Raw genomic sequence first — 24,873 nt, forward strand, 5'->3', positions numbered from 1 at the left:
TCTATCTATCTATCTATATATCTATCTATCTGTCTGTCTATATAATTATATCTATCTATCTGTCTATCTGTCTGTCTATGTAATTCCATCCATCCATCCATCCATCCATCCATCCAGATACATCAGATATCTTGCTAACTGGTTCCACTAAATATCACTAATTGCAGCTCTTTGTTGAATTCAGATAAATTAATTTTGTTACATAAATTCTCTTCATAGATACAGTACGTTATTCATCTGCTGCAGTTTTATTGATTACCGTAATAAGCTCCATTTAAATCCTCAGGGTCCTTTTGTGCATATTGCCAGTATATGTGCAGCAGTGCTGAGCAGAGTCATGTCCATCTTCACCGGTGTGTATGAGGTAAAAATCAGCCCCTGCGAGCATGTGTGTGTGTGTGTGTGTGTGTGTGTGCGCGTGTGTGTGTGGCATTAATATGTGAGTTACTCTACCGAAGCTGCTGACCTTAATTGCTGATCTAGGATCAAGTTACTTCTCATTGGCATATATATTCCCTCAACCATCATGGGTTATTTTATGAGTAGACAGATGCCAAAACTGGTCTCTGATCAGCAGTTAAGAACTGCTTTAGAATGTTGTACTCCGTTTAATATTACAATCTGTGTGTGTGTCTAAAGTTTATGAATTTAAATATATTCTAGAGACATACTAATTGCATATTTCTCTGCTCTCATTCCCTGTATCCTCATCTTATCCCTGTCTCATTGTCTCTCCCCTAATACCTCATTATTTTCGCCTGTCAATAGTGATGGTATTTTTTGGCATGCGTCTTGAATGTGTGTGTCCTGATGCTGTTATTTTAACCCCACCCAAATCACCCAGAATAGTGCCCATGTTCAGGATCTGCTGGTGTGTGCCTGTGCGGTGGGAGTGGCCACCTGTTTCGCCGCCCCAGTGGGAGGCAAGTCACGCCCACTTTTACCCAGCATGCACTGCGTTGTACCATGTATATGCGCTCTACATCAGAGTTCAAAACATAATATTGATTCCTCTCTCATCTCCTTTCTCTCGTTTAGTGTGTTTGTGCTTAGTTGGTACTATGTGTGCAAAGCTTTGGTTTGCCTTTCGTTGCGACATTGAACGAATCCACAAAATAGTTTATTCACTTAATCCTTTCGTTTTTCCTTTGCTTCTTTTTATCCATCATTCCCTTTATTTCTCCTTCCATTCGGCTGTACTCTTTCTTCTTATTTCTCTTTCATCTTTACTTCTTTCTCTCTCCCACGCGATGTACCCGCTGACATTCCAAATCTATTCTTCTTTACATCCCTTCATCTCCCTCCCCTTTAACACCCTTGTTCTCCTTTTTGCTTTCACCTCTCTCTCTCTCTCTCTCTCTCTCTCTCTCTCTCTCTCTCTCTCTCTCTCTCTCTCTCTCTCTCTCTCTCTCTCTCTCGTCTTGGTGTCAGTAGAACCCCTATGGTTACACAGACATACTGACAGTAGGATGTGCTGTTGGGGTGGGCTGCTGTTTCGGGACTCCTCTTGGAGGTAAACAATCTCCCCTTCTTTCTGTCCCTGTTGATTTCAGTTCCTCTTCCTTCTCTTTCAGCTTGATGCCTGCTGAATAATTAACCTCATAAACTCTTCACAGTTAAAAGCACCCGCGTGTTATAAATTCATATGCTGTGCATGTTTTATGTATCTTAAACGGTGTGTATACTCAGAGGAGAGCATGATAAAGAGTGTGCTAAAACATTTAAGTACTTTTAGAAAGTGAATGGGGATTTCTAAGTGTATGTGTGTGAAATTGTGAGTGTAAATTCCTTTTGAGCTTGCATAACTTAAAAAATGTTTTCTCTCGTTAAGATCTTTGATGATGATAATGCATTTCATGTCTCCTTTAAGCTATGTTTCTGGAGGTTAGCTTGTAACATAAGCAAAGTTTGTTGCTCCTTATTTTAAATGGCATTCCTTAAATCTTAAGTAAATGCCATGAATTGAAATATACAGTATCCACGTATCTATATACATACTGCATAAACTACTTCAGCATACAGTAGAGTATGATTTTGGAAAATCGTGATGTCACGATTCTACCGATTTCGAATCCTGGCGGGTGGAAGAAAATCCAGAAGGATTTTCATAATTACAAAATATCATATTTTAAACTGGGGAGTTAGCTTTGTGGTATCATGCTTTGTAGAGTAACCTCTTATATTGTGTAAATACCCCTTTAACATCCAGAAAGAACTATAAGCGGGAGCTTTTGAAAGCAGGCGTCTATCAGCAGATTCGTCTAGCAGTGGATATATTAGGGATCCGCTGATAGAAGTCTGCTTTCAAACACTCCTGTGTGTATCTGTGTAAGCGCTTGAAGGCAACATGTTTTTGAAGTTTGATCATAGTAGCCAATCACAGACATATATGTTGAGCGCGTGAACGCAATGTTGCACTTTGATCTGCTTGCTGTGATTGTTATGCTTGCTCTACACGCTGTGTTTATTGTGCTTAAAATACGGTGCCTTCGAACTGGAGCTTGGCCCTGCATTGCTGCTTGCAGCTATATTTTTAAGTTATTGTTTATTAACAATCTAATTATTGATTTATCATCATCTATTAAATGTTGTTATTACTTTTCACCTCGTTTGGAACCTTCTGTTCACTCTCTGAATTTCTTTCTCTGCTGTTATTTAACTTTCTTTTTTCATCTATATTTATTCTTGCTCTCTCTGTCTCCCAGGTGTGTTGTTCAGTATTGAGGTCACGTCAACATATTTTGCAGTGAGGAATTACTGGAGAGGATATTTCGCTGCCACATTCAGTGCCTTCATATTCCGAGTGCTGTCCGTGTGGAACAAAGATTCTGGTGAGACGCACACACACAAGCAGATATGATAAATGAATAATAAATTAATTTCATGGTATATGTCAAGCTGTCCACTGCTTACTGATCTCTATAAATTTAATACACTATTCAACATTTTGTTCCAAGGAGTGTTCCAAAAGTGCCGAAATAAAATCCAGCAGCACTGAGACGTTACATTCTTGCATCACTCTCTGTTTGCACTCTCTGTTTGTGTTTTAGTGGTGGGGATGTTTGCGGGTTACATTGTTACACTATTAGATAAGTGAGTTACTGAATCATTCACTCTACAGATTAATTTAGAATAATTGGGTGTTTCATTCATCAATGAAACACCACTATAGCGTGTTGCTTGGAGACACCAAGTTTTATCCTACTTTACTGTCTTCATTTGAAATGGTTTTCATTTGAGGAGCAAAAATAGACAAAGTAGTGGGCAATATTGTGTTTAAAATGTGCATTACTCATAATTATAAGTACTATTTTAAATATAAAAGCAATATCACAAATTAAATCTTAGTGTTGTTATGAATATCAGCACTGATCCGCGCTCTTTCTTGTGTGATTTTGCTTGAATATGACTTAAGTGTTGTTTTTCCCCCACAGTCACGATAACAGCTTTGTTTCGTACAAACTTCCGTATGGACTTCCCTTTTGACCTGCAGGAACTGCCAGCTTTTGCAATAATCGGGTGTGTATGTGAGTTAGTGTATGTGCATGTACTGTATGCTTGTGTATACATCAAACATGCGTTCTTGCACCCCTTGAAAAAACCCTTTACCTTAAATGTAGAATTGATAGAAAGTGTTTTGTAAAACTGTTGTTTCTTCAAATAGATGTTGCCATTTTTGTTCCTTTGGGCTGATGTGTGTGTGTGTGTGTGTGTGTGTGTGTGTGTGTGTGTGTGTGTGTGTGTGTGTGTGTGTGTGTGTGTGTGTGTGTGTGTGTGTGTGTGTGTGTGTGTGTGTGTGTGTGTGTGTGTGTGTGTGTGTGTGTGTGTGTGTGTGTGTGTGTGTGTGTGTGTGTGTGTGTGTGTGTAGGATCTCATGTGGGTTTCTAGGGGCGTTCTTTGTCTATCTGAACAGACAAGTTGTTCTGGTCATGAGGAGACAGACGGCTCTTACGCGCTTTCTCACAAAACAGCAAGTCACCAATTACACATGAATACTCTTTTTAAATAAACTGTTTTAATTTTATTTAATAATAATACTTACTATACTTATTTATTATATTACTATTTCATTTTTTATTGCACATGAATAAAAATCAAAACATTATTATAACACGCCATCACAGTGGTAATTAATTACATCTGTGTGTGTGTTTGTTTGTTGTAGTCGGTTGATTTACCCTGGTGCCGTGACACTAATTATATCCTCCCTCACATTTCCTCCGGGCTTCGGCCAGTTCATGGCTGGAGAGGTGTGTATTTACTTTTTAAGTAGACGTCCTTAGAGCAGTGTTACTCAAAGTTAACCAGTTTCCTTTGTTTACAAGAGCTCATTTTTAAAAACAGCCTTTTAAACATGCACCAAATTATTGGTGTAATAGTGTTGCTTTAAAATGGATCTTTTAAAAGTGCACTCATTAAGGTTTTCTTACGTTTCACTTGCTGGTTTATCTTTGTAGTTTGTATCTGTTGTGTATGTACTGTATATTGTGTTCATTTAGATTTGCTTTTATGTTTATGCTATAAAACGCATCTAGCACTGGCTTTTTTTCACATATTATTACTATTATCCTTATTGCTGTTATATATAGAACCTCACACATGACACACCTGAGAAAAAAATGGATATCATGGTCACAAATTAACAATTAATCCCCACAACTTTAATTTATGGCCATGCTTTATTATATATTTTAGTTAAATCATTAGCCACGTTGTACTAATTTATTCTCTAATTTGAATTTAGTTAAATTGTGGCCACAATATCTGGTGTCCTAGTAAGACTAGTAATTAGCAAAAAATTACCCCTTTAAATTGAGATTAATATCCTTACACAGTTCCAACACCATTCTATAATAGAAAAGGTTTTCACTTTCTGAATGTCAACTTCATTTGAAGCTAGTTTATTGAGCTATCACAGCACTGCCATTAAAGAGCTGCAATAGAGTCTCTGTTTAAGGTTTCTCTTTTGTCACACAGCTGATGCCCAGGGAGTGCATTAATTCACTCTTTGATAACTTCACTTGGACGAAGATCTGGGGTTTACCGGCCCCTCCCGGATTGGGTCGCTCTGCTGCCTGGCTCCACCCACAAGTCAGCGTCTTCGTCATCCTCCTCCTCTTCTTTGTCATGAAGGTGCTCGTCTGTTGTTTGACTCCAGTTGTTTGGAAAGATTTCTATAACCATATTTCACAACGTATGCTGTGTGAATGCTAATTTCCGTTTCCTCCCACATTCACGCGCGCATAGTTCTGGATGTCTGCGGTCTCTACAACAATGCCGGTCCCTTCTGGAGCTTTCATGCCTGTTTTTATATTGGGTCAGTCATTCTTTTCTCTTTTTTTTTTTTAAAGCATAAAATGTAACTTTTTGATGTTTTGCGAATTATACTAAGAGTCATTTTACTTGCTAAAAATGTATGAACTATCAATCAGAGGACAAAAGTCATGTAGAAGATTGCGTGCAATAGGTTTTTCAGCTAAGTCTTGATCATGTGGATAATTTAAAGGCCTTCGAAATTTGTGTATAGGGTTAAAATAATTAGATAATAAGATAATGCATATCATAATTTTAATTGTAATGTGACTGAGATAATATGATAATGTTTCTGAAACAAGCAGGAGCAGCATTCGGCCGTTTGGTGGGTGAGATCATGGCCACGCTTTTCCCGAACGGAATTCTGTTTGATGGGATCGTGTACCAAATCCTGCCTGGAGGCTACGCAGTGATAGGTCGGCAAATATTCCCCTTCCAGCCAATCCTTCACACCCCTAAAATCCCTTTTTACTCTTATAGTAGCAGATTTATACTTCTCATGTGCGTCCCCTTTAACATTTTCTAAATCTGACACTTTGCTTGTTCCTGTGTGTGTGTGTGTGTGTGTGTGTGTGTAGGGGCGGCAGCTATGACAGGAGCAGTCACACACACAGTTTCAACTGCAGTGATCTGTTTTGAACTGACGGGTCAAATCTCACACATCCTGCCCATGATGGTGGCCGTGATTCTCGCCAACATGGTGGCACAGGGCCTACAGCCGTCTCTTTATGACTCCATCATTCAGGTCAAAAAGCTGCCCTATCTCCCAGAGCTCGGCATTGGCCACATCAGGTACATCTACTAGACCTCTGGAGACTGACGTATTTAGATGCGACATTGGATCTGAATTGATGATAGTGTCTTTGACCTTTGTTTCCCTTCAAATAGCATAACTTGTTTATCTGATGATGTGGCTCTTTATGTCCCACACAAGGGAAATGAAAAAATGATGGACAGAAACTACCTTGGCTCTTGACGTAAAATATCTGTCTCTCTCTTTCTCTGCATGGCAGTAAATATAATATCTTTGTGGAGGACATCATGGTGAAGAAAATAAAGTTTCTGTCACCTCAGTCCACTTACAGAGAGCTGAAAGATCTGCTGGAGTCCACGTCTCTCAAAACCATCCCGCTCGTTGACTCCAAAGGTCTGTGTGGGGTGAATAAAAACATTTATGTGGAAAAAATAAATAAATCATAATTATGTGTATGAAGTCACATTGTCAGAAAAATAAAGTCGCAATTATAAGAAATGGTTGCAGTTGTAAAATACAAAGTCACTCCAAAGATTTAGTATGGAAGACTATTTCCACTGTAATGGTGAGATAAGTTGTCTGATTATGGGAAATAAAATCACAGTTACAAGAAACAAAATACATTCTCAGTTATGATATATAAAGTCAGATTATCATATATAAAGTCACAATTAATTATTTCCCTGTCAGTATTTTTTTCTTTAAGAGATTTTGATTGTTTTTACAAAACTTTCATGCCCCCTATAATATGTATGAATATCTGAACATACAATATGTGACCCTGGACCACAAAACATGGGTAATTTTTTTTTAATTGAGATTTATACATAATCTGAAAGCTGAATAAATAAGCTTTTCATTGATGTATAGGACAATATTTGGCCCGAGATACAACTACCGGTATTAGAAAATCTGAGGGTGCAAAAAAAAAATCAAAACATTGAAAAAATCGCCTTTAAAGTTGTCCGTTTATGTTCGCGATTGTGCTGCATTCACTCACAAAAATTAATGTTTTATATATTTACTGTAGGAAATTTACAAAATATCTTCATGAAACATGATCTTTACTTAATATCCTAATGATTTTTGGCATAAAAGAAAAATAATAATTTTGCCCCATACAATGGCTATTGCCACAAATATACCCGTGTGACTTATGACTGGTTTTGTGATCCAGGGTCACATATATCAAAAGAAATAAAAATTTTATAAATAAAAAAAATGCTTTGAACTTTGCATGCATTTTATATGAACACTTAAATGTGGGTAAGTTTCAAAAAGCTAAATTTTTAACTAAAAGTTGCGCAAAATCAAGTTTTTTGTTGACGAATACGTCTGGATCGGATTTAAAACGATGATCATGAAAACAGGCCGAAGAGATCATGTCCATCAACACCCCAAAGCTTGCACAGACATATACCTATTTGTGGGTTTGACATTTCATTCAATACCGTTTGGCAGTTTTATATGCTGTTTAATGTTTGATGATCGCGCTACACGTAAGCAATGCTTGTTTCTGCTGCTGCGTCACATCTTTTGATCCGGAGATTCAGTGCTATTACAGAAGATGCGTAACAGCGCAGCCTACCGTACAACAGTGAAATCATGGATTTCTGGAAAATTCAGTCAATGGCGGGGAAAGAATTAAGAGAAGTAGTCACAATTGTGAGATACAAAGTCGCATTGCCAAGGTAAAAAGTCAAATTGTGAGAAATAAAGTCTCAACTATGAGGTATAAAGTCAGAATGCAAGATATAATATGGAAGCCCATTATCGCAGCAGAATAAAAAAAAATATATATTGTGAGATAAAGTTAAAAATAATAGTCATATTAATAATTATGAGTCACAATTGTGAGGTAAAGGCCGGTTTCACAAACAGGGATTAGATTAGGCCTTAGTTAAATTTGTTGACCAAGGATGTCTGGCTGGTTTAACTAGTTAAAAAGCTAGTTACCAGTAATATATACTGATGATCAACTAAACTAGACTTTTCAACAGGATCTTGTAACGTGTGTAGGTGTGTGATCATGATTCCTGCGAATATTTGAAATCGATGTAAATGTAAATTATTTTCCCATTCCCAGAGTCAATGATTCTATTGGGCTCAATTGAGAGATGTGAACTTCAGGCCGCCTTTGATTGGTGGCTCTCAGCCGAGAGGCGGGCTTATAACCGAGGTGAGGGCGTGCCCAGCCCGGGGTCACAGGTCAGCTGGGAGTCCTTCGCCTTCGTGGATGAGGAGGTCGGAGAGGAGAATGGAGATAAGGTGAGAGGAGCTCAAGAGGTTTTCTCACACACTGCTGTTCCTAGAAGGCCGTCTTAGAGAATATCTTTGTTTTTTGCTCAGAGGTTGATTTTAATTGATTTTAGTTGATTTAACTTTATGCCGAATCCATGTTCTTTTCTGAAAATCAAGCAAATGATCTGAGTGTACTAATCTTACACTAACTAAAATGATTAACAGGGTAACACAGTCTCTGAAGAGCGTAACGGCCCACTGGGGTCCCCTAAAACCACAGACATCTCCACTAATCACACCACATCTGGTGAGTTTATACATGTTGTTATCCAGAGGTTTTATCTAATCCACAACCAACTCACCATACTTTGTGTTAGAATGCATTCATGGAGCTCCTTCATTCCAGCTAAATGTTTAGCAGAAGAGGTCTGTGATCTCAACACTGACCTGTTTAAGTTGATCCTAACAGGTGCCCTGCAGTCCATGAGGAGGACACTTCATCGTCTTTTCTCCTCGTCTTCCTCATCAGGGCAGACTGAGCCAGAGGTGTGTTGTTTTTAAACATGATTGGTACTTACCAAGGTAGCACAACCTAGAGATGTGTCACTTACTGAAAACATGAGTGCATTTTAAAGCAGAAAAATCATCTATGCCATGCTGTTGATTACTTCAGATGATCATTTAAAGTCTTGTGTACAGTAATGGTCCTACAATGGAAGTCTACTAATGCATTACAGGTTTATCGGCTTTACATTGACATCACAGGAGTTTGGATATACAAAGATTCGCACAGACAAAGTTGTTAAGCACTTTTTTTTTTGTATTTGTTTATGTTATTTATATAGTAGTGGTCATTTGGCATTTTTTAAATATCGGCATCCATTTAAAATCTTTCATTTTAAAATATGCTGTGCTATATCCAGTTGCCACTGTGTCATATTCATATCGTTTTCACTGTGTGCTGTATGTAATATTAGCGTTACCTTGCCTTTATGTGAAAAAATATTATTACCAGTGCGCATGAAATTACTAGATTACTGAGTACAGTGTTTACTTCCTTTTTATTCACATATTCACATTTTAAACAATTACTTTATTGGTGAAAAATACTGTAATAGGATTCCAGATTCAAGAAGTTGCCATCGAAAGTACAAGCATGTTTATTTTAAAGATTTGTTTTCTAATTTATTAAATATTTATTAAAATAAATATTATGTATGTATATTTATACAGTATATATATATATATACCCTGCTCTCTGAGATATCGGCATCGGTCATCAAAAAAACAATATCGGTCGACCACTATTATATAGTGATTATACAATTATTTATATAGCGCACAATAGACATCGTTTCAAAGCAGCTTTCTAGGCAGATAAGCAACAAAACAATGAATGAGATTTTATTTATATATATATGTGTATATATATATATATATATATATATATATACACAATTTATATAAAGAGCTGGGTGATAATATAGTTACGTTGTGACTAAATCAATTATATATTACATTATATCATAATATATATATATATATTTTACGTTTATCCCGGGTAAAGGGATAAACGTAATATAGAATATTGTAAATATTCTGTTAATAACAGCATGTCCAATTTCCAGTATTTCTGCTATAATTGTGACAACGCTGTTTATTTTCACATCTGTGTTACAAACATAAACTGGGTATGATATTAATAATATAAATAATATGAAAAATATTAAATAGGGGCCCTGGACCCCTGGTTGAGAATCACTGGATTATAGTAAAACTCTCTCTCTCTCTCTCTCTCTCTCTCTCTATATATATATATAATTATAGATTCACAATATTTAATTATCTATATTTTTATACAATAACTCCTAGCATTTAAAATGATTCAAATTAATTGCTTTTACATTTTTTTCAATAAATTACTTTTAACACATTTGAATTTAGATGTTTTAAAAGCTGGTTGTGACACGTTTTGTCCTTTTCACTTCGCTGAGAGCACAATTCAAACAGCAGTTATCAGCTCTCACCTGCAGGTGGCGTCAAATATGCTGTGTGGGGCATTTAGATTCGCAAAACAGGATAAAAACTTCAAGGGGTTATTTTTACTGTGAATTATGATGTTGTCCTCCAAACATTCATGTACTGCTTCCGACACTCTACGTCTACCTCTCATTCCTCTCTGTTTCTGTCTCTCTGTAGAGCCCGGCAGCGCCTCCTGTAGCTGATCACATGACTCCTGAAGAGGTAGAGTGATGCATTGATTTATTACCACTGCCGTTCAGACAGACGGACACACTTAGCACATCAGTTGCAGAGCGATCTGTGAGCTGTCAGTCGCGCGCAGTGACCCTGATTATGTTGTATTGGGGTGTTCAGATCAAAGCCTGGGAAGAGGAAGAGCTGGATAAGCCGATTGACATCGATCAGATCCGTGTTGACCCCTCACCTTTTCAGCTGGTGGAGAGAACATCTCTGCATAAGGTAATCCACAATCCGATTGAGATCACATATGAAATACTGTGTATTATGTTGAGGATTTATATCTTTCCAAGGGAATTATGAATTAGTATTTTATCTGTATGTGAATGTCAGTCCAAAGCTCTCATTATTTCATGCCCTCTGGGAAATGTTTTTTGATAATAAATAAATAAAAACATCTTCATTATTTCCTGCATTCAGGAGTTTATATTGTAACAGAGTTAAATATCTGTCACAGTTTTTTCATATACATAGGATTTTTAATTCCATTCCTCTATGGATATGAAAAAAAAAAAAAAAAAAAAAAAAAAATATATATATATATATATATATATATATATATATATATATATGCCCTAAAACAAATGAAAAAAGTGTTAATATATTTTTCCAATATTTAAAAAAATATTAGATCAAGGATTTCTCTTATTCTATTACAATACAGGATTCTATTATTATTAATATATTCATTAACAATTTTATATAATGACATTTTATTTGTTATTGTTTTTATTTAATGTTAATTGTTGATGTTTAGTTTTTCAATGTTATAAATATCAAGTATATTTTTAACATGATTTTCAAAAAATGTGTGTGTATATATATATATATATATATACATGAATACATGCATGAATATATATATATATATATATATACTGTATATTATTTTTCTGATTAATCACACACTTATGAATTTAAGCATACAAATCAGTATCACTCTACTTAGAAAGTTTTCACACATCAGAATAGTGAAGTTAAAGTCTCAGGAAAAGGTTAACTGATAAAAACTCGACTGTGAAACCTTTCATGAATCAAAATAGTGAAGTTAAGGACTTAAGGAAGCGTTTACTGACCACAAATGTATTGTGAAATATTTCACAAATCACAGATAGTCTTATTTGAGCCTAGCATGACCCGACTAGATGAGCATTTTTTTAAACTTATAAGCTGATTTATCTAACGGCTTGGACCGTTGTTCATTGGCACTGCCTGTTTGCCATTATTACACAAGAAAAAGAAAAGGACAGAGCAGTGAGAAACACTCCGAAATGCCATAAAATGCAATTTTCACAAATCAGGTACAGTCTAAAACAAGTGATTCACAAATGGTCAAGATGACACTGGTTGTAGTCCAACTTTTGGAGCTATATGCATTATAAAACTCCGTCACTGTGAATAAAACACTGATTTGGGAACGCGTCACCTGAATTCACAAATCATGAAGAATGGCTTGCGATATTATTTGCATGTCTACGACGGCGCACTGTGGATTTATCTCAAAAGAAATGTCAATATCAGACCGCGAACTCTCTTTACTGCAGTTGACTCCCAAGATCATGCGTGATGTAAGATATGCGCACTTCATTTATTTGCATTCAATTATTTTAAAGCGTTAAGGATTTTGAATGAATTGCGTGCGTTTAATTAACGTTGACAGCCCTAACACACACACACACACACACACACACACACACACACAACTGTTTTCTATTTGAATATATTTTAAAGTGTAATTTATTCCTGTAATGCAAAGCTGAATTTTCTGCATCATTACTCCAGTCTTCAGTGTCACATGACCCTTCAGAAATCATTCTAATATGCTGATTTGATGCTCAAGAAACATTTATTATTATTATCAATGTTGATGATTATTATCATTTTCTATTTCAATTTATCTGAAATAGAAAGCTTTTTCAACATAATAAATGTCTATACTGTCACTTGTGATCAATTTAATGCATCCTTGCTGAATAAAATTATGAATTAATTTAATTCCAAAAAAAACTCTTACTGACAACAAACTTTTGAGCAGTAGTGATAATGTTACAAAAGTTTCCTATTTCAGATAAATGCTGTTCTTTTGAACTTTCTATTCATCAAATAATCCTGGAAAAAATGTTTTACACTATTGATAATAATAATAAATGTTTCTTGAGCATCATATTAGAATGATTTCTGAAGGATCATGTGACACTGAAGACTGGAGTAATGATGCTGAAAATTCAGCTTTACCAACACAGAAATAAATTGCATAAAAAATATATTCATATAGAAAACAGTTATTTTAAATTGTACAAATATTTTGGATCATATAAATGAAGCCTTGGTGGTAAAAAATAGTACCGTTCTAATAATTTTGGCCACCACTGTATGTATATATAATATATATATTTATATATATAATTTATTTATATATATACATGTACACACACAAGTATATGTTTGTTTCAGACTCACACGCTGTTCTCTCTGCTGGGTCTCAGTCATGCATATGTAACCAGTATTGGTAAACTGGTAGGGGTGGTCGCACTTAAAGAGGTAAAGATGATTTATCGCCTGTGTCTACATTTATATTTACATATGCTGGTGTGTCTGAGTAAATAACTCTGCTGTCCTCTCTTTCTCACGCCCAGCTCCAGAAAGCAATCGAGGGTTCGACTCGTAGCGGAGTGCGACTGCGTCCCCCGCTGGCCAGTTTCAGAGACGCGAGACGCAAGGCCAAAAAGCCTTCTCATTCCCCTTCCGCCCAGTCCTCTCCCACACGGGACAGAGAGCTGTGGAGCGAGGGACTGAAAAGAGAGACTAAAGACGAGTCGGTTAGAAGCTGTATCCAGAAAGAGTGTGACGTCGCCACGGGCAACAGCAGCAGAAGTGCCGTCAGCACCTCTCAGGAGCAACCGCCGTCCCCTTCCCCGTCTCCCACACTCCCTCTCTCCTCTCTTCACCCTGTGCCTGACACAGCGGCGGATGCTGATAGAGAGAGTGATGAGGAGCCTTTATAGGTCTATTGTTTTGTAATTTACTCAAATTCAGCCCTCCAGGGGGAGGCAAACCATATTGTGGTGCTGCCTTTGAGCCCAGCACGGGTCGCACCAGAGATGCACAATCTGACTTGTTGGTAATTCTCTACTCTCCGGACTGGACTCTTATGCTCTTTCTTTCTAGATGTTTTTATTCAGTTACGTTGTCTATTACATTTGTACATATGGACAGTCGGGTTTGACACATCTCACTGAATGTCTTCCCTTCTCATTGCCAATCCATCCCAGTGTTTGTCTGCTGTACTACTTATTATATCACTGTAAAAATGAAAGATTTGTTACCATGAGCTATTTATACCTGATCTGACCCTTAAAAAACGACTTGTCTTGGTGTAACCCAATGTATTCAGGTTAATTCAGTTATACTAAATGTTTCGACTTGCTCATTTAAATGTTGCCACATGAAGCACATTTTAGGTTTCCTTTTTTTTTTTTTTACACTGTAAATGTGAAATTTAAAGGAGTATTCGAGGTTCAATACAGTGTTGTTTTTGGTAACTATGACTATTATGAATCGTTCTCGGTAATTGAAATGAAGCTGAAATGAAATGTAAATATTAGATGAAAAAGTTCAGTTCAAATATGTTTAAGTTGAAGTGAAATATAAGAAAAAAAATATAGAAATAAAAATATAAACTCAGAATCTCAAAAAGATTCAAATTAAAACGGATCATATAAAAATAAGCTAATGTTAATAGATGCTATAATAGTATATACATAATACTAGAATAACACTGGTTTAATTGACAGAATTTGTGACAATAGACCACAATATCAAATTCTCTCCTTTAAAAAAAAAAAAACAATTAAGTACAATCAACTTGGATGTTTAAGTAATTTCAACTTAAAGTACATTAAACTTACTAAGAAAATTAGTTGAATCTTGTCTTAGTATATCTTAGTATAAAGTATAACTTGTAAAAAAAAAAAGTTGAAAATTGCTTAACTTATTTTGATGAGTTAAAACACGACACAAATGTTTTGGATGTTAAGGCAGAAATAAGAAGCTTGTTCTTTTATAAAATAACTAACATTAATTTGTTTGTTAAAGTGGTTTAAATCATATTTTATTTTTTAAAGCTGTTTTAAGTTATTTTGTCCGTATAAAATCATGTTAACGCATAGTTTTTACATCAAATGGCTATAATATTATCATAGTGAATATTTTAACATAAAATTATTGCCCCCATTCACTTCCATTATAAGTGCCTCACTGTAACCCAGATTTTTACTTCTTTTTTACCTCTTGTTTTGGGGGTTATTGACATTATGCTACATATAATGTAATTTGATCACATCTTGTGCTGAACCTGGAATATTCCTTTAATCACTAGTCATTCGTTATGAAACAGTTTTGTTTACTACATAATTAAAGCTGCAAAGTCATTACTTTTATCAGTGGATCCTTGATTATTCTATTGATGAATATAAGATTTTTTAATTGTCTATAATTGTGTTCTAATGGTCTCAATAGCATGCAGGCTTTTTTTTTTGCCATGTCTTAAAAATACACAAAGTGCGCAATAAGGCTTTGTTTGCTTCATTTATTTGTTGTTTCTTCATTATTTTGGGGGGAAATAAACAAATAGCAATATTCTTGAAGGTCAGGGAGGTGTTTTGTTCGTGCAGGAAGAAGAGATGGGTAAGAGAGAGAGAGAGAGAGAGAGTTGGATGGAGGATGAGGAAGAGCACATTGGAAGAACCATCTTATAACCTTCAGTAAAGCATGCATAGATATACAGTACGTGTCACAGAGCACTTTTATATCACACCTCTTATAGCTCAGTTAGTCCCACATCAATGGATTTGTGTCTGTAGAGTTTGCGGAACATGTTGAATCATAAATTTGATCATGACAGTGTTTCTTATCAAAAGTATTACTTTTTCTGAATATGATTCTTCCACCAAGAGACAACACAGGGTTCGAGTTATAGACAGATAACATACAAAGGGAAAGAGGAAAGAGGAGAGAAAGACAAGTTCACAGAAAGAAGGAGAGAGGTAGAGCAACGGACCGGTTACAGCATCATGCCAACAGACAGAAGTTTTGTTGTGAAAGACGGCAGTAGAATCGTACAAAAAATCCATTTGAAATGAGTTAGTCTGTAAACACAAATGATAAACAACTACATCCAACTAAGTACATTTGGCTTTTTGTTATTTATTCATTCATATACCGTATCTTACATAAAAAGCAATAAAAGAGCACATCACTCCTTTGGTTGCAGTAGTATTACCTGGACTCGTGTGATTGGCATGTTGGTTGAAATCTTTGAGGCATTTTTCAGATGGAAAGGTGAAATATGGTAGTGGGATTACAGGCACAATAACAGAGTAAATAATGAAATTGCTCTTGAATTGACAATGATCATCCAGAATAACGAATGAGGAATATAAAGGTCATTTAATATCCCTCAGGTGACATATTGTACGTCTACGTATGGCTTAATAAGAAATCATGTACTGTCAGAGCGTTCTTGTTATCGTAAAAGATTTGTTTGGCAATAACAGCTCAAATCCTCCATTACAACGTACAAAACCGGTCTAGATGAACACTGCAACAGCTTTACAGTAAAACTGAAGTCCTCTGAGGTTATTTTCAATACAATCAATGACTGGAATGCAAAATGGCACCAGCTGTTGTTTGTATGTGAGTCTGTGATGCTCAAAAAAAAAATCCGAGCAGAAACAAGATTTTTTTTTTTTTTTTTAAGTAGGCTATGTGTTGTGAACTTTGGATATATTTAACATCTGAAATCCAATCGTATGAGCGCGAAAATAAATAAATAAAGTTCATAGGCCTACTTATAACTATAAGAGTGATGACGTGAACACGTTTTACAAGTAGGAATCTTGTAACATAATGACGACAGATTAAATATCTGACTGGCAGTTCTCGAGTCACACTGAGAAAACGGTTTGAACTCGGAAATGTCTGCGGATATGAGATGCTGATACTACGAGAATGAGGGAGCGAAAATCATCTGTTTCTCTGTAAAAAGGTGAGTTGATTGACTAGTTTATTCATTTAGACATGCAAAACTTCCACGTTTGCACATCATTGTCAAACTCTAATGAAGGAAATGTATTGTTATTGTTATTTAATTGAATAAAATGTTAATCAGCTATAGCCTGTGCACATGAATATGTCATTGTGCTAACCAAACTACATTTGAATCGGTTCATTGAACTGAACTGTCCGAAATAACGTTCGTGGAAAAGTCCTGAGTTCGGAACCGTACGAGCTCACAACTGTGAGAGATGGAAACGTTTAGGTTGGTTTGGGTATCATTTTGCTTCATGACTCACAAAATAAATAAAACCTGAGGAAGATGGATGACCATGTATGACATTCTCACCAAACCAGAGTGATACCATTACAACAAAAGGTGCATTTATCTCAAAATAACAAATATCACACAGGCTTCAAAGTTAAACCCCTCCCCTATATATAATTCATAAATAAATAAATGGGCACATATTATTTCATGTGAGCAACTTTTGGAGTTCTGTATGCTTCATGTAGTAGGCTATAAGAACTTGTAACACTGAATAAAAATTCAGCAGTTATGCTGCAGTTTTATGCTTGGACTGCGACATGTAATAACACTGTGATTCGATATAATATAAAACATTATTTTAAAACATTAACCATATGACATACAATGAGATGTTTAAGAAATGTTCTATACTGTACACAAAAATCTGTCAGATCTTCCCCTGGAGCCCAGCACTGAAATAATATGTACCCCAACATATACAGGAGGGAGTGCACACAATTTTGTAGAAAAATAAACATTGTCCCAACATTGCATAAATAATCAGTCAATAAATAAATTCATTCAAGTCAATACACTTCATATAGCTATTAACGCTATTCTTGCCACCAAGTTTGTATTACACTCAATCATCAAAGGTGTACGGTGTCCTCCAAAGAAACGGTCATAAAAACCAGACAGTTGCCCTTTTTTTCCTTCTTTTTTGTTTTGTTAAATCCTTAGTGACTTATGCATGACATCACAATGCAGAATGATGTAGCTTCTGTTTCTGAACCGGGCTTCTCCTACTTTGGGAATCGATGCATATGGTTGACGTCCGTTTACATACAAACACAGTCAACACAAAGTTTGTAGCGTCATAGTGACTGTAATAGTCAGTGACCATGACAAACAGGAAGACGTTCAAAATTCCATATGGCCCGAGTTGTTCATGAGGTCACTTTCAACTCGGATCAACGTCCATTTCCATTCTCATTCTGCGGAGACATTGCTTCTTGAAATCGTGATAAAGGATATTTACAGTATGTGGATCCATGCCCTGTTCTATTCTCCCCTTGATATATAGTGAAAAGAATTGTAGGCAATGGAATACGTATTTTAAATCAGAAATGATGACATGCTTTATTAGAAAAAAATAATCATCAAGAACCAATCCTGCAAGTGGCACAAGAAATACACGTATGAGAAGCCAACAGGACTGTTCTGAAGGGGAATTTTTTTCTCCTAATGATTCATTTGAGGTTATCCGAGTTCATTTAATCTAGATATTTCAAAATCCTAAAGGCTAGGTTTTACTAAACCAAAGAAAACAAAATCCATGAGAGTAAAAGAAAATGGGAAATGTGGTATCAGAATTCGGCAAATACAAAGTGTGACTGTGTCTCATAAAACAATTAGTTTCCAATCTAAAAGGCATCTGTCCTTCACCCAACAACCAATGCAAGTGCAAAAAGGTTTTTCAAACATTTCTCTCCTTTAAGCAGCGAATCAAATCTCTAAACACACAGAGCAAGTCTCAGGCTCAGCTCAGAGTACTGAGGGTCCAGTGCAAATATCTATTAAGTGTTGTATAGGACTCCAGAGTACAATGACAGACATCATGCATGCCAAACGACACACAGAGAAGGAAGCACGCTATGTTACAATCCAGTATGAAATATATCCGTGTGTACGTAAATGGATGAAAAAGCTTGATTCATTACAGTTGTGAGGGCAAAAAATAAGCCAGCACTTTATTTTGATGGTTCCTTTTGACTATAAGTAACGTTGCAACTATATGTCTTTCTAACTTTCATAGTGTATTAGTAAACCATCTGCAAAATATCTGCTAACACTTTATTGTGATGCTCCCCCAACAGACATTCTACTGACTATAAGCAACTCCATATAAACTTATTCTAACCCTAACCCAGTCTACTAATACTCGACTAACACTCTAACTAGAGTTAGTAGACATGTTGGTGCAACGTTAATTATAGTCAACAGAATGTGTTAAAGGGACCGTCAAAATAAAGTGAAACCAAAAATAACTCTTTAAAACATATAGCAAAATCTCCTAATAACCAACTTGTGACAGTTCGTACTACTTGAATCAAAATGGGGTTGGGATGTGATTGAATCATTTATAGTTCGCTTAAGAACAATAGGATAGTCTGCTGTCAAACAAAGGCAAAACGGCATTAAAATTCAAAATCAAATCAATCTGTCATTTTCATTTTTCTTGGTTCCAATGCTGTACCATTTTGGCCTTTGTATAGCACAAGTATAGTGTATATATTTGTACACTACCATTCAAAAGTTTGGGGTCAATAAGATTCGTGTGTTTATATGTGTCATTGGTTCTTTCCTTTGAATAAGCTACTGTATTGTGTTCAATTGAAAATAAATAAATTGATCAAAAGTGACAGTAAAGACATTTCTAAAATATTTCTATTTCAAATAAATGCTGTTTTTTAACTTGATATTCATCAAAGAATCCTGAAAAAAAATCTATTACCATTTCCATAAAAATATTGACTCTTTTCAACAGTTGATAATAATGATAAGAAATGTTTCTTGAGCAGCAAATCAGCATATTATAATGATTTTGAAGGGTCATGTGACACAGTAATGATACTGAAAATTCAGCTTTGTGAAACAAAACAAATAACATCTTTATTTTAACATATAGAAAAATAGAAAAAGGTTATTTTAAATCGTTATAATATTCCACAATATTACTGTTTTTGTTGTATTTTCTTATCAAATAAATGTAGCCTTGATGACTAAAAGGTTCCTGCAAAAACATTTAAAAAAAACTTTACAGACCCCAAACTTTTGAACCCTATGCACTTGTCTTTATGTGTATTTGAGTCTGTGAGGGCTTGAATACCTTGCATATAATATAAACAGCAGACAGAATTGTGTAGATTGTGTAGTGGTTGTGTTCCACCCAATAGCGTCAAAAACTTAAAAAAGAAGGCCAAATGTAGTTGAAGAGGAAGAGAGAACTTGTGTGGTCAAATCACATCGATATCTTATGGTAAGTGTCTGTGTATGATCTGAAGTTATGAAGGGCATGAAAAAAGCTTATGTTACCGTCTATTTTACAATTATATATTTAGTTTTTTTTTTTCTTTTCTTAGAAAATAATTGTATTATTATCATCATTATGGTTTATTAACTATAGTTTATTGTCTTTATTTTGAATAACGAGAGCCATCACTCCTTGTAAAAGCATGCACATATTTAACCGAATGTTCTTCATATTCATCTTCCTGAATTACATACCTCCGTCTCTATCGCTCCATTCTTGGTGAGTTTTCCTCATTCTCTCCATTCCCAGTCCCAAGGAATTCCCAACTCCATTCTGTACCTTCCTTTTTCAGACATCCATAATATAAGGCTTAAAAAAAAATCCTAATGTTCACGTACGCAGTGCAGTAACTGTCAGTTCTGCTTTTCCATTTTGGGTTCGAGCAGTCACTTGAATTTCACAATAGTTTTTGATTCCTGAAATAGGAGTTGATATTGTTTGATTATGCTGATTAAAATGTCTGTCAAAACCAGCTCAAGTCTCTCGCCGGCCACTTAGTTGGTTGCTGTGATGTCTACAGGCAAGGATTCTGACTCCTCCTCCTTTTCTTCAAGCTCTTCAATAACAGACGGTGAGACATCAGACGCCTTTCGCTCTGTGATAAAATCTCCAGGGGCTTGACCTGGACTGCTTCCTCCCATTGAGGTCACTTCCTCTCTCTGCGTCATTGGAGATGGAATTAATGTCACTGGTTCTGGTTCCATACATAACGTTATATCTTCCTCCTGGAAAAGAGGCTGGACATTAGTCTGGGTATGTGTCATTTCATTAAACGAAATTGCAAAACAAAATGTTTTGTAAGTTTCCAAACAGGTTTTGTTTTGGGACACTCAAATAAACAGTCAAATGTTAAAAGTTGTTTTATTATTACTTTTAGTTGTTCAGTTAAGTCATTTTTAAGTTTCATATATATATAAAAAGTGTAAAAAAAATTGTTTTGTTTGATCGACCCGGCTAGGGGTGTATTTCCTGTACAACGACAAACTTGCTGTTTAACCACCATAGTTTGATGCATCATTGGAGAAATTGACTAGCGACTGGTTCCTGAAAACGTAGTAACATGGTTGCACCTCTGTCGTTTGAACTACATTGTTCAACAATCAGAATCAATCAGAATCAGAATGAGCTTTATTACCAAGTATGCTTTCACATACAAAGGAATTGTCTTGGTGACAGAAGCTTCCAGTGCACAGACAGAATCATGACAGCAACAAGACAGATAATAAAAAGTAAAAAGTGATTAAATATAAATACATAAAACAGACATAAATGTATGTACAGGTATATTATATACAAAGCAAGGGAATGGGAATAAGAGGTATGGTATGCTAAATAAATATAAGTATAAAATGAGACCGACAAGACCGGACATCAGGTGAGAGTGGATGGCGAGTATATGTAGAAGAGGTAATTAGGCGATGACAGGTGCAACTGGTTCGAAAGGTGATTGTGAACGGATGGGAGGAGCAGAAGGACCTGGTGCTGAGGACATATTGGCAGAATCTGTGACAACATGTTTATTGCCCATGTGGAGGCATTTAATTGTTCATGAGGTAGATGGCCTGAGGAAAGAAACTTTTCTTGTGCCTGGCTGTACTGGTTCTCAGTGCTTTGTAGCGCCAACCAGATGGCAACGGTTCAAAGAGGAAGTGTTCTGGATGTGAGGGGTCCAGAGTGATTTTGACAGCCTTTTTCTCACTTTGAATGAGTACGGTTCTTGGAGAGTGTGGAGGGGTGTACGGATGATTCTCCCAGCAGTCCGGACCATCCGCTGTAGTATTCTGAGGTCTGATTTGGTAGCAGAGCTGAACCAGACAGTTACAGAAGTGCAGAGGACAGACACTATGACTGCAGAGAAGAACTGCTGATGCAGCTCCTGTGGCAGGTTGAACTTCCTCAGCTGGCAAAGGAAGTCCAACCTCTGCTGGGCGTTTTTTCCAATTGAGTCAATGCGATTGTTCCACTTCAGGTGAGATGGTAGTGCCCAGGAACCTGAATGACTCCACTGATGTCACAGTGCTGTTCACGATGGAGAGTGGGGGGGAGCGTTTAGGGCTTTCTCCTAAAGTCATCAATCATCTTCACTGTTTTGAACGTGTTCAGCTCCAGGTTGTTGTGACTGCACCAGAATGTCATCTCTTTAACCTCCTGTATGTAAAATGAGTGTAAGGTCGTCCTCAAATTTCAGGAGATTGACAGAGGGATCTTTTGCAGTGCAGTCATTGGTGTAGAGGGAGAAGAGCAGTGGGGAGAGCACATCCCGGGGAGCCACCAGTGCCGATGTAAAGGTCTAGGACGTGAATTTTCCCAGTTTCACAAGCTGTTACCTAGCTGTCAGAAAGCTTGGTTTTAGTCTTAGTTTGGTCTGGAGGAGTGTTGCGATGATGGTGTTGAAAGCTGAGATGAAGTCCAAAAACAGGATCCTCACATAAGTCCCAGGTCTGTCGAGATGTTGCAGGATGTTGACTGCATCATCCACAGACCCGGTTGCCTGATAAGCAAAATGCAGGGGATCAGGCAAGGGTCCAGTGATGTCCTTCAGGTGGGCCAGCATCAGTCTTACAAATGACTTAATGACCACAGATGTTAATACAACAAGTCTGTAGTCATTCAGTCCTGTGATTTGGGAAAGGACTTTGCATAGTTCCAGTGATCTATTGAAGATCTTTGTGGAGGTAGGGGTCAGCTGGTCAGCACAGGATTTCAGACAGGCTGGTGAAACGCCATCTGGGCCTGGTGCTTTTCTTGTCTTCCGTTTCTGGAAGACGCGGGACATATACTTTTTACAGATTGTAAGTGCAGGAGGGAGGGAAACGGGGTTGCTGAAGGTGTTGATGAATGCATGGAGAGAAGGTCAGAACAGATGTGGGGTTTGAACCAGTTTTTTTAAAAACTGCAATAAAACTAATTCAGGTCATCAGCCAGTTGTTGATTCGACACAGTGCTGGGGGGATAGTGTCTTGTAATTGGTGATGTCTTTCAGGCCTTTCCACACCGATGCAGGGTCATTGGCAAAACATTTTTTTTTCCAGCTTTTATACAAGACTCTGTCTGTAACCATAGTTTGTCATTGTTGTATGTTGAATGAGTCCTTGTAGGAATGCAAATATCCTCACAGAAACTGATATATATTGTTACAGTATATGTGAGCTTGTCCAGATCGATGGCAGCAGTTTCAAAAATACTCCAATCAGTACACTCGAAACAGGCTTGTAATGCCTGCTCCATCCAATGCCCATCTCTCTACAGTCTTTACTACAGTTTCAGATTATTTAAGTTTCTGCCTGTATGTCAGTATGAGATGAATCTGATAGTGATCAGAGAGTCCCAAAGCTGAACAAAATTATATGTATCCTTTATTGTGGTGTAGCAGTGGTCCAGTATATTACTGTCCCTGGTAGCACGTTGTCTGTATTTTGGCAGTTCACGGGATAAATTTGCTTTATTAAAGTCCCCAAGAATGATTATAAGAGAGTCCGGGTGTTGTTGCTCCATGTCTGTGATCTGATCCTCCAGCTGTTGCAGTGCTGCGTTTACACACGCTTGTGGAGGAATGTAAACACTTCTGAGAAGAAACGAGGAAAACTCCAGCAGCGAGTAGTAAGGTTTACAGTTGAGGAAGAGAACTTCTAGATCAGGACAGCACATCTTCTTCAACACTGTTACATCTTCACACCACCTTTCGTTGATGTAGAAGCATGTCCCACCGCCTCACATTTTCCAGGCTGATTCTGCGTCAAAATCCGCTCTGAACAGCTGGAAGCCTGGCAGATGTAACACGCTGTCCGGAATGGCTTGGTTCAACCAGATTCCCATGAAACACAGAGCAGCAGAGTTTGAAAAGTCTTTATTTGTTCAGGACAGGAGAAGAAGTTGGTCTGTTTTGTTGGGGAGGGAGTAGAGGTTTGCCAAATGGATGCTAAGCAACACGATTCTAAAGCTACACTGTCGAAGCTTGACTAGCATGCCGGTTTGCTTCCCATTTCGTGTGGTGGTGTGCACAATAACTTTGGTTCCACTTCCGAAGATGCGCGACTTCGAGGCGATTATGGCTAAGCAGGTACGTCTTTACCAGCACCCAGTTTGCACTTGTCTAAATGAATTGCTTACATTTACAAAATGAGCCTACACTAGCAGAAATAATCCCTTTTACTGAAAATAAAGGTCCATGTTTAATAAAATGTTCATGAAATTAAATGAAAACGTAAATTAAATTAGAAAATATTTAAGAGATTGTTGTTTAACTTAGTCTTATACTTATGTTCTCATGTCCATATATTTTGTTGTCACAAGTAATAATCTCAAGGTTTACTGGGTTTTACACGATTCTTTGGTTCATTTGAAGTGTGGAATTGTTGAAGTGTAATAAAAACAAACATCATCATATGTGTACATTACTACTACTCATCGCTGCTTCCTGATGGGTTAGAGGACAATTAGTCAGAGTCGGCCTCGTCACTTCAAATAACAACGGTGAGTGCATCAAGTATAAACGCCTCGTCCGTTTGAAGAGGTAAGCACACAGTCAGTGAAGGCTTGACGTGCGGAGCTAGGCGAAAGTAAACAGGAATCTGCCCCTCCAACTATATTGTCTAGCAAAACGTCTGAATAATCAAAAACCGGTGATAGATTGGGTGGTTTGTACTGCCAAATGTTCAGCAGTTTGTCTCCGTTGAAACTGATTGTAGAAGAATAACTAAAGACAGGATCATCTGCGATGCCAGAATAGGATTTGTGTCAAATAATGACATACCACAATTAATGTCAGATTATTCTAGATTATTTTTTATCATTTTTACTTTACTTCCATATGAATGTGGTGAAAATTATTGCACTATTTTTTGTCCCTTTCATTTTGCTTTATTTAAGGTTTGATTCATCGCGGGTTCCCTCCTACCTCACATGTCA

At 36.7% G+C, this 24,873-nt stretch overlaps 2 protein-coding genes across 11 annotated transcripts in view; one reads left to right on the forward strand and one right to left on the reverse strand.

Moving 5' to 3' along the window:
• The window catches only part of clcn1b (chloride channel, voltage-sensitive 1b), a 30,694-nt gene extending 15,688 nt beyond the window's left edge, over positions 1-15,006 (forward strand). For 3 of the 4 annotated variants that reach the window (XM_079626418.1, XM_079626416.1, XM_079626415.1), the window contains 18 exons: positions 287-364; positions 1,435-1,513; positions 2,706-2,831; positions 3,435-3,519; positions 3,869-3,970; positions 4,166-4,250; positions 4,978-5,133; positions 5,248-5,317; positions 5,619-5,729; positions 5,892-6,105; positions 6,327-6,460; positions 8,154-8,335; positions 8,534-8,615; positions 8,778-8,854; positions 10,508-10,552; positions 10,685-10,789; positions 13,022-13,108; positions 13,204-15,006. In XM_079626418.1, coding sequence (XP_079482544.1) covers positions 287-364; positions 1,435-1,513; positions 2,706-2,831; positions 3,435-3,519; positions 3,869-3,970; positions 4,166-4,250; positions 4,978-5,133; positions 5,248-5,317; positions 5,619-5,729; positions 5,892-6,105; positions 6,327-6,460; positions 8,154-8,335; positions 8,534-8,615; positions 8,778-8,854; positions 10,508-10,552; positions 10,685-10,789; positions 13,022-13,108; positions 13,204-13,572 — 2,187 coding nt within the window. In that variant the 3' untranslated portion in view covers positions 13,573-15,006. Of the gene's footprint in view, positions 1-286; positions 365-844; positions 924-1,434; positions 1,514-2,705; positions 2,832-3,434; positions 3,520-3,868; positions 3,971-4,165; positions 4,251-4,977; positions 5,134-5,247; positions 5,318-5,618; positions 5,730-5,891; positions 6,106-6,326; positions 6,461-8,153; positions 8,336-8,533; positions 8,616-8,777; positions 8,855-10,507; positions 10,553-10,684; positions 10,790-13,021; positions 13,109-13,203 lie in introns of all 4 variants that reach the window. The other variant, XM_079626417.1, reaches the window with a different exon arrangement.
• A 2,596-nt stretch (positions 15,007-17,602) lies between these two features.
• The window catches only part of fam131bb (family with sequence similarity 131 member Bb), a 68,627-nt gene continuing 61,356 nt past the window's right edge, over positions 17,603-24,873 (reverse strand). For 5 of the 7 annotated variants that reach the window (XM_079626435.1, XM_079626437.1, XM_079626436.1 and 2 more), the window contains one exon: positions 20,013-20,690. In XM_079626435.1, the coding sequence (XP_079482561.1) occupies positions 20,460-20,690 (231 nt within the window). In that variant the 3' untranslated portion in view covers positions 20,013-20,459. Of the gene's footprint in view, positions 20,691-24,873 lie in introns of all 7 variants that reach the window. The other 2 variants (XM_079626431.1, XM_079626432.1) reach the window with 2 other exon arrangements.

Source organism: Phoxinus phoxinus (genome assembly GCF_949152265.1).
Source record: "Phoxinus phoxinus genome assembly, chromosome: 10".
Lineage (NCBI taxonomy): Eukaryota > Metazoa > Chordata > Actinopteri > Cypriniformes > Leuciscidae > Phoxinus > Phoxinus phoxinus.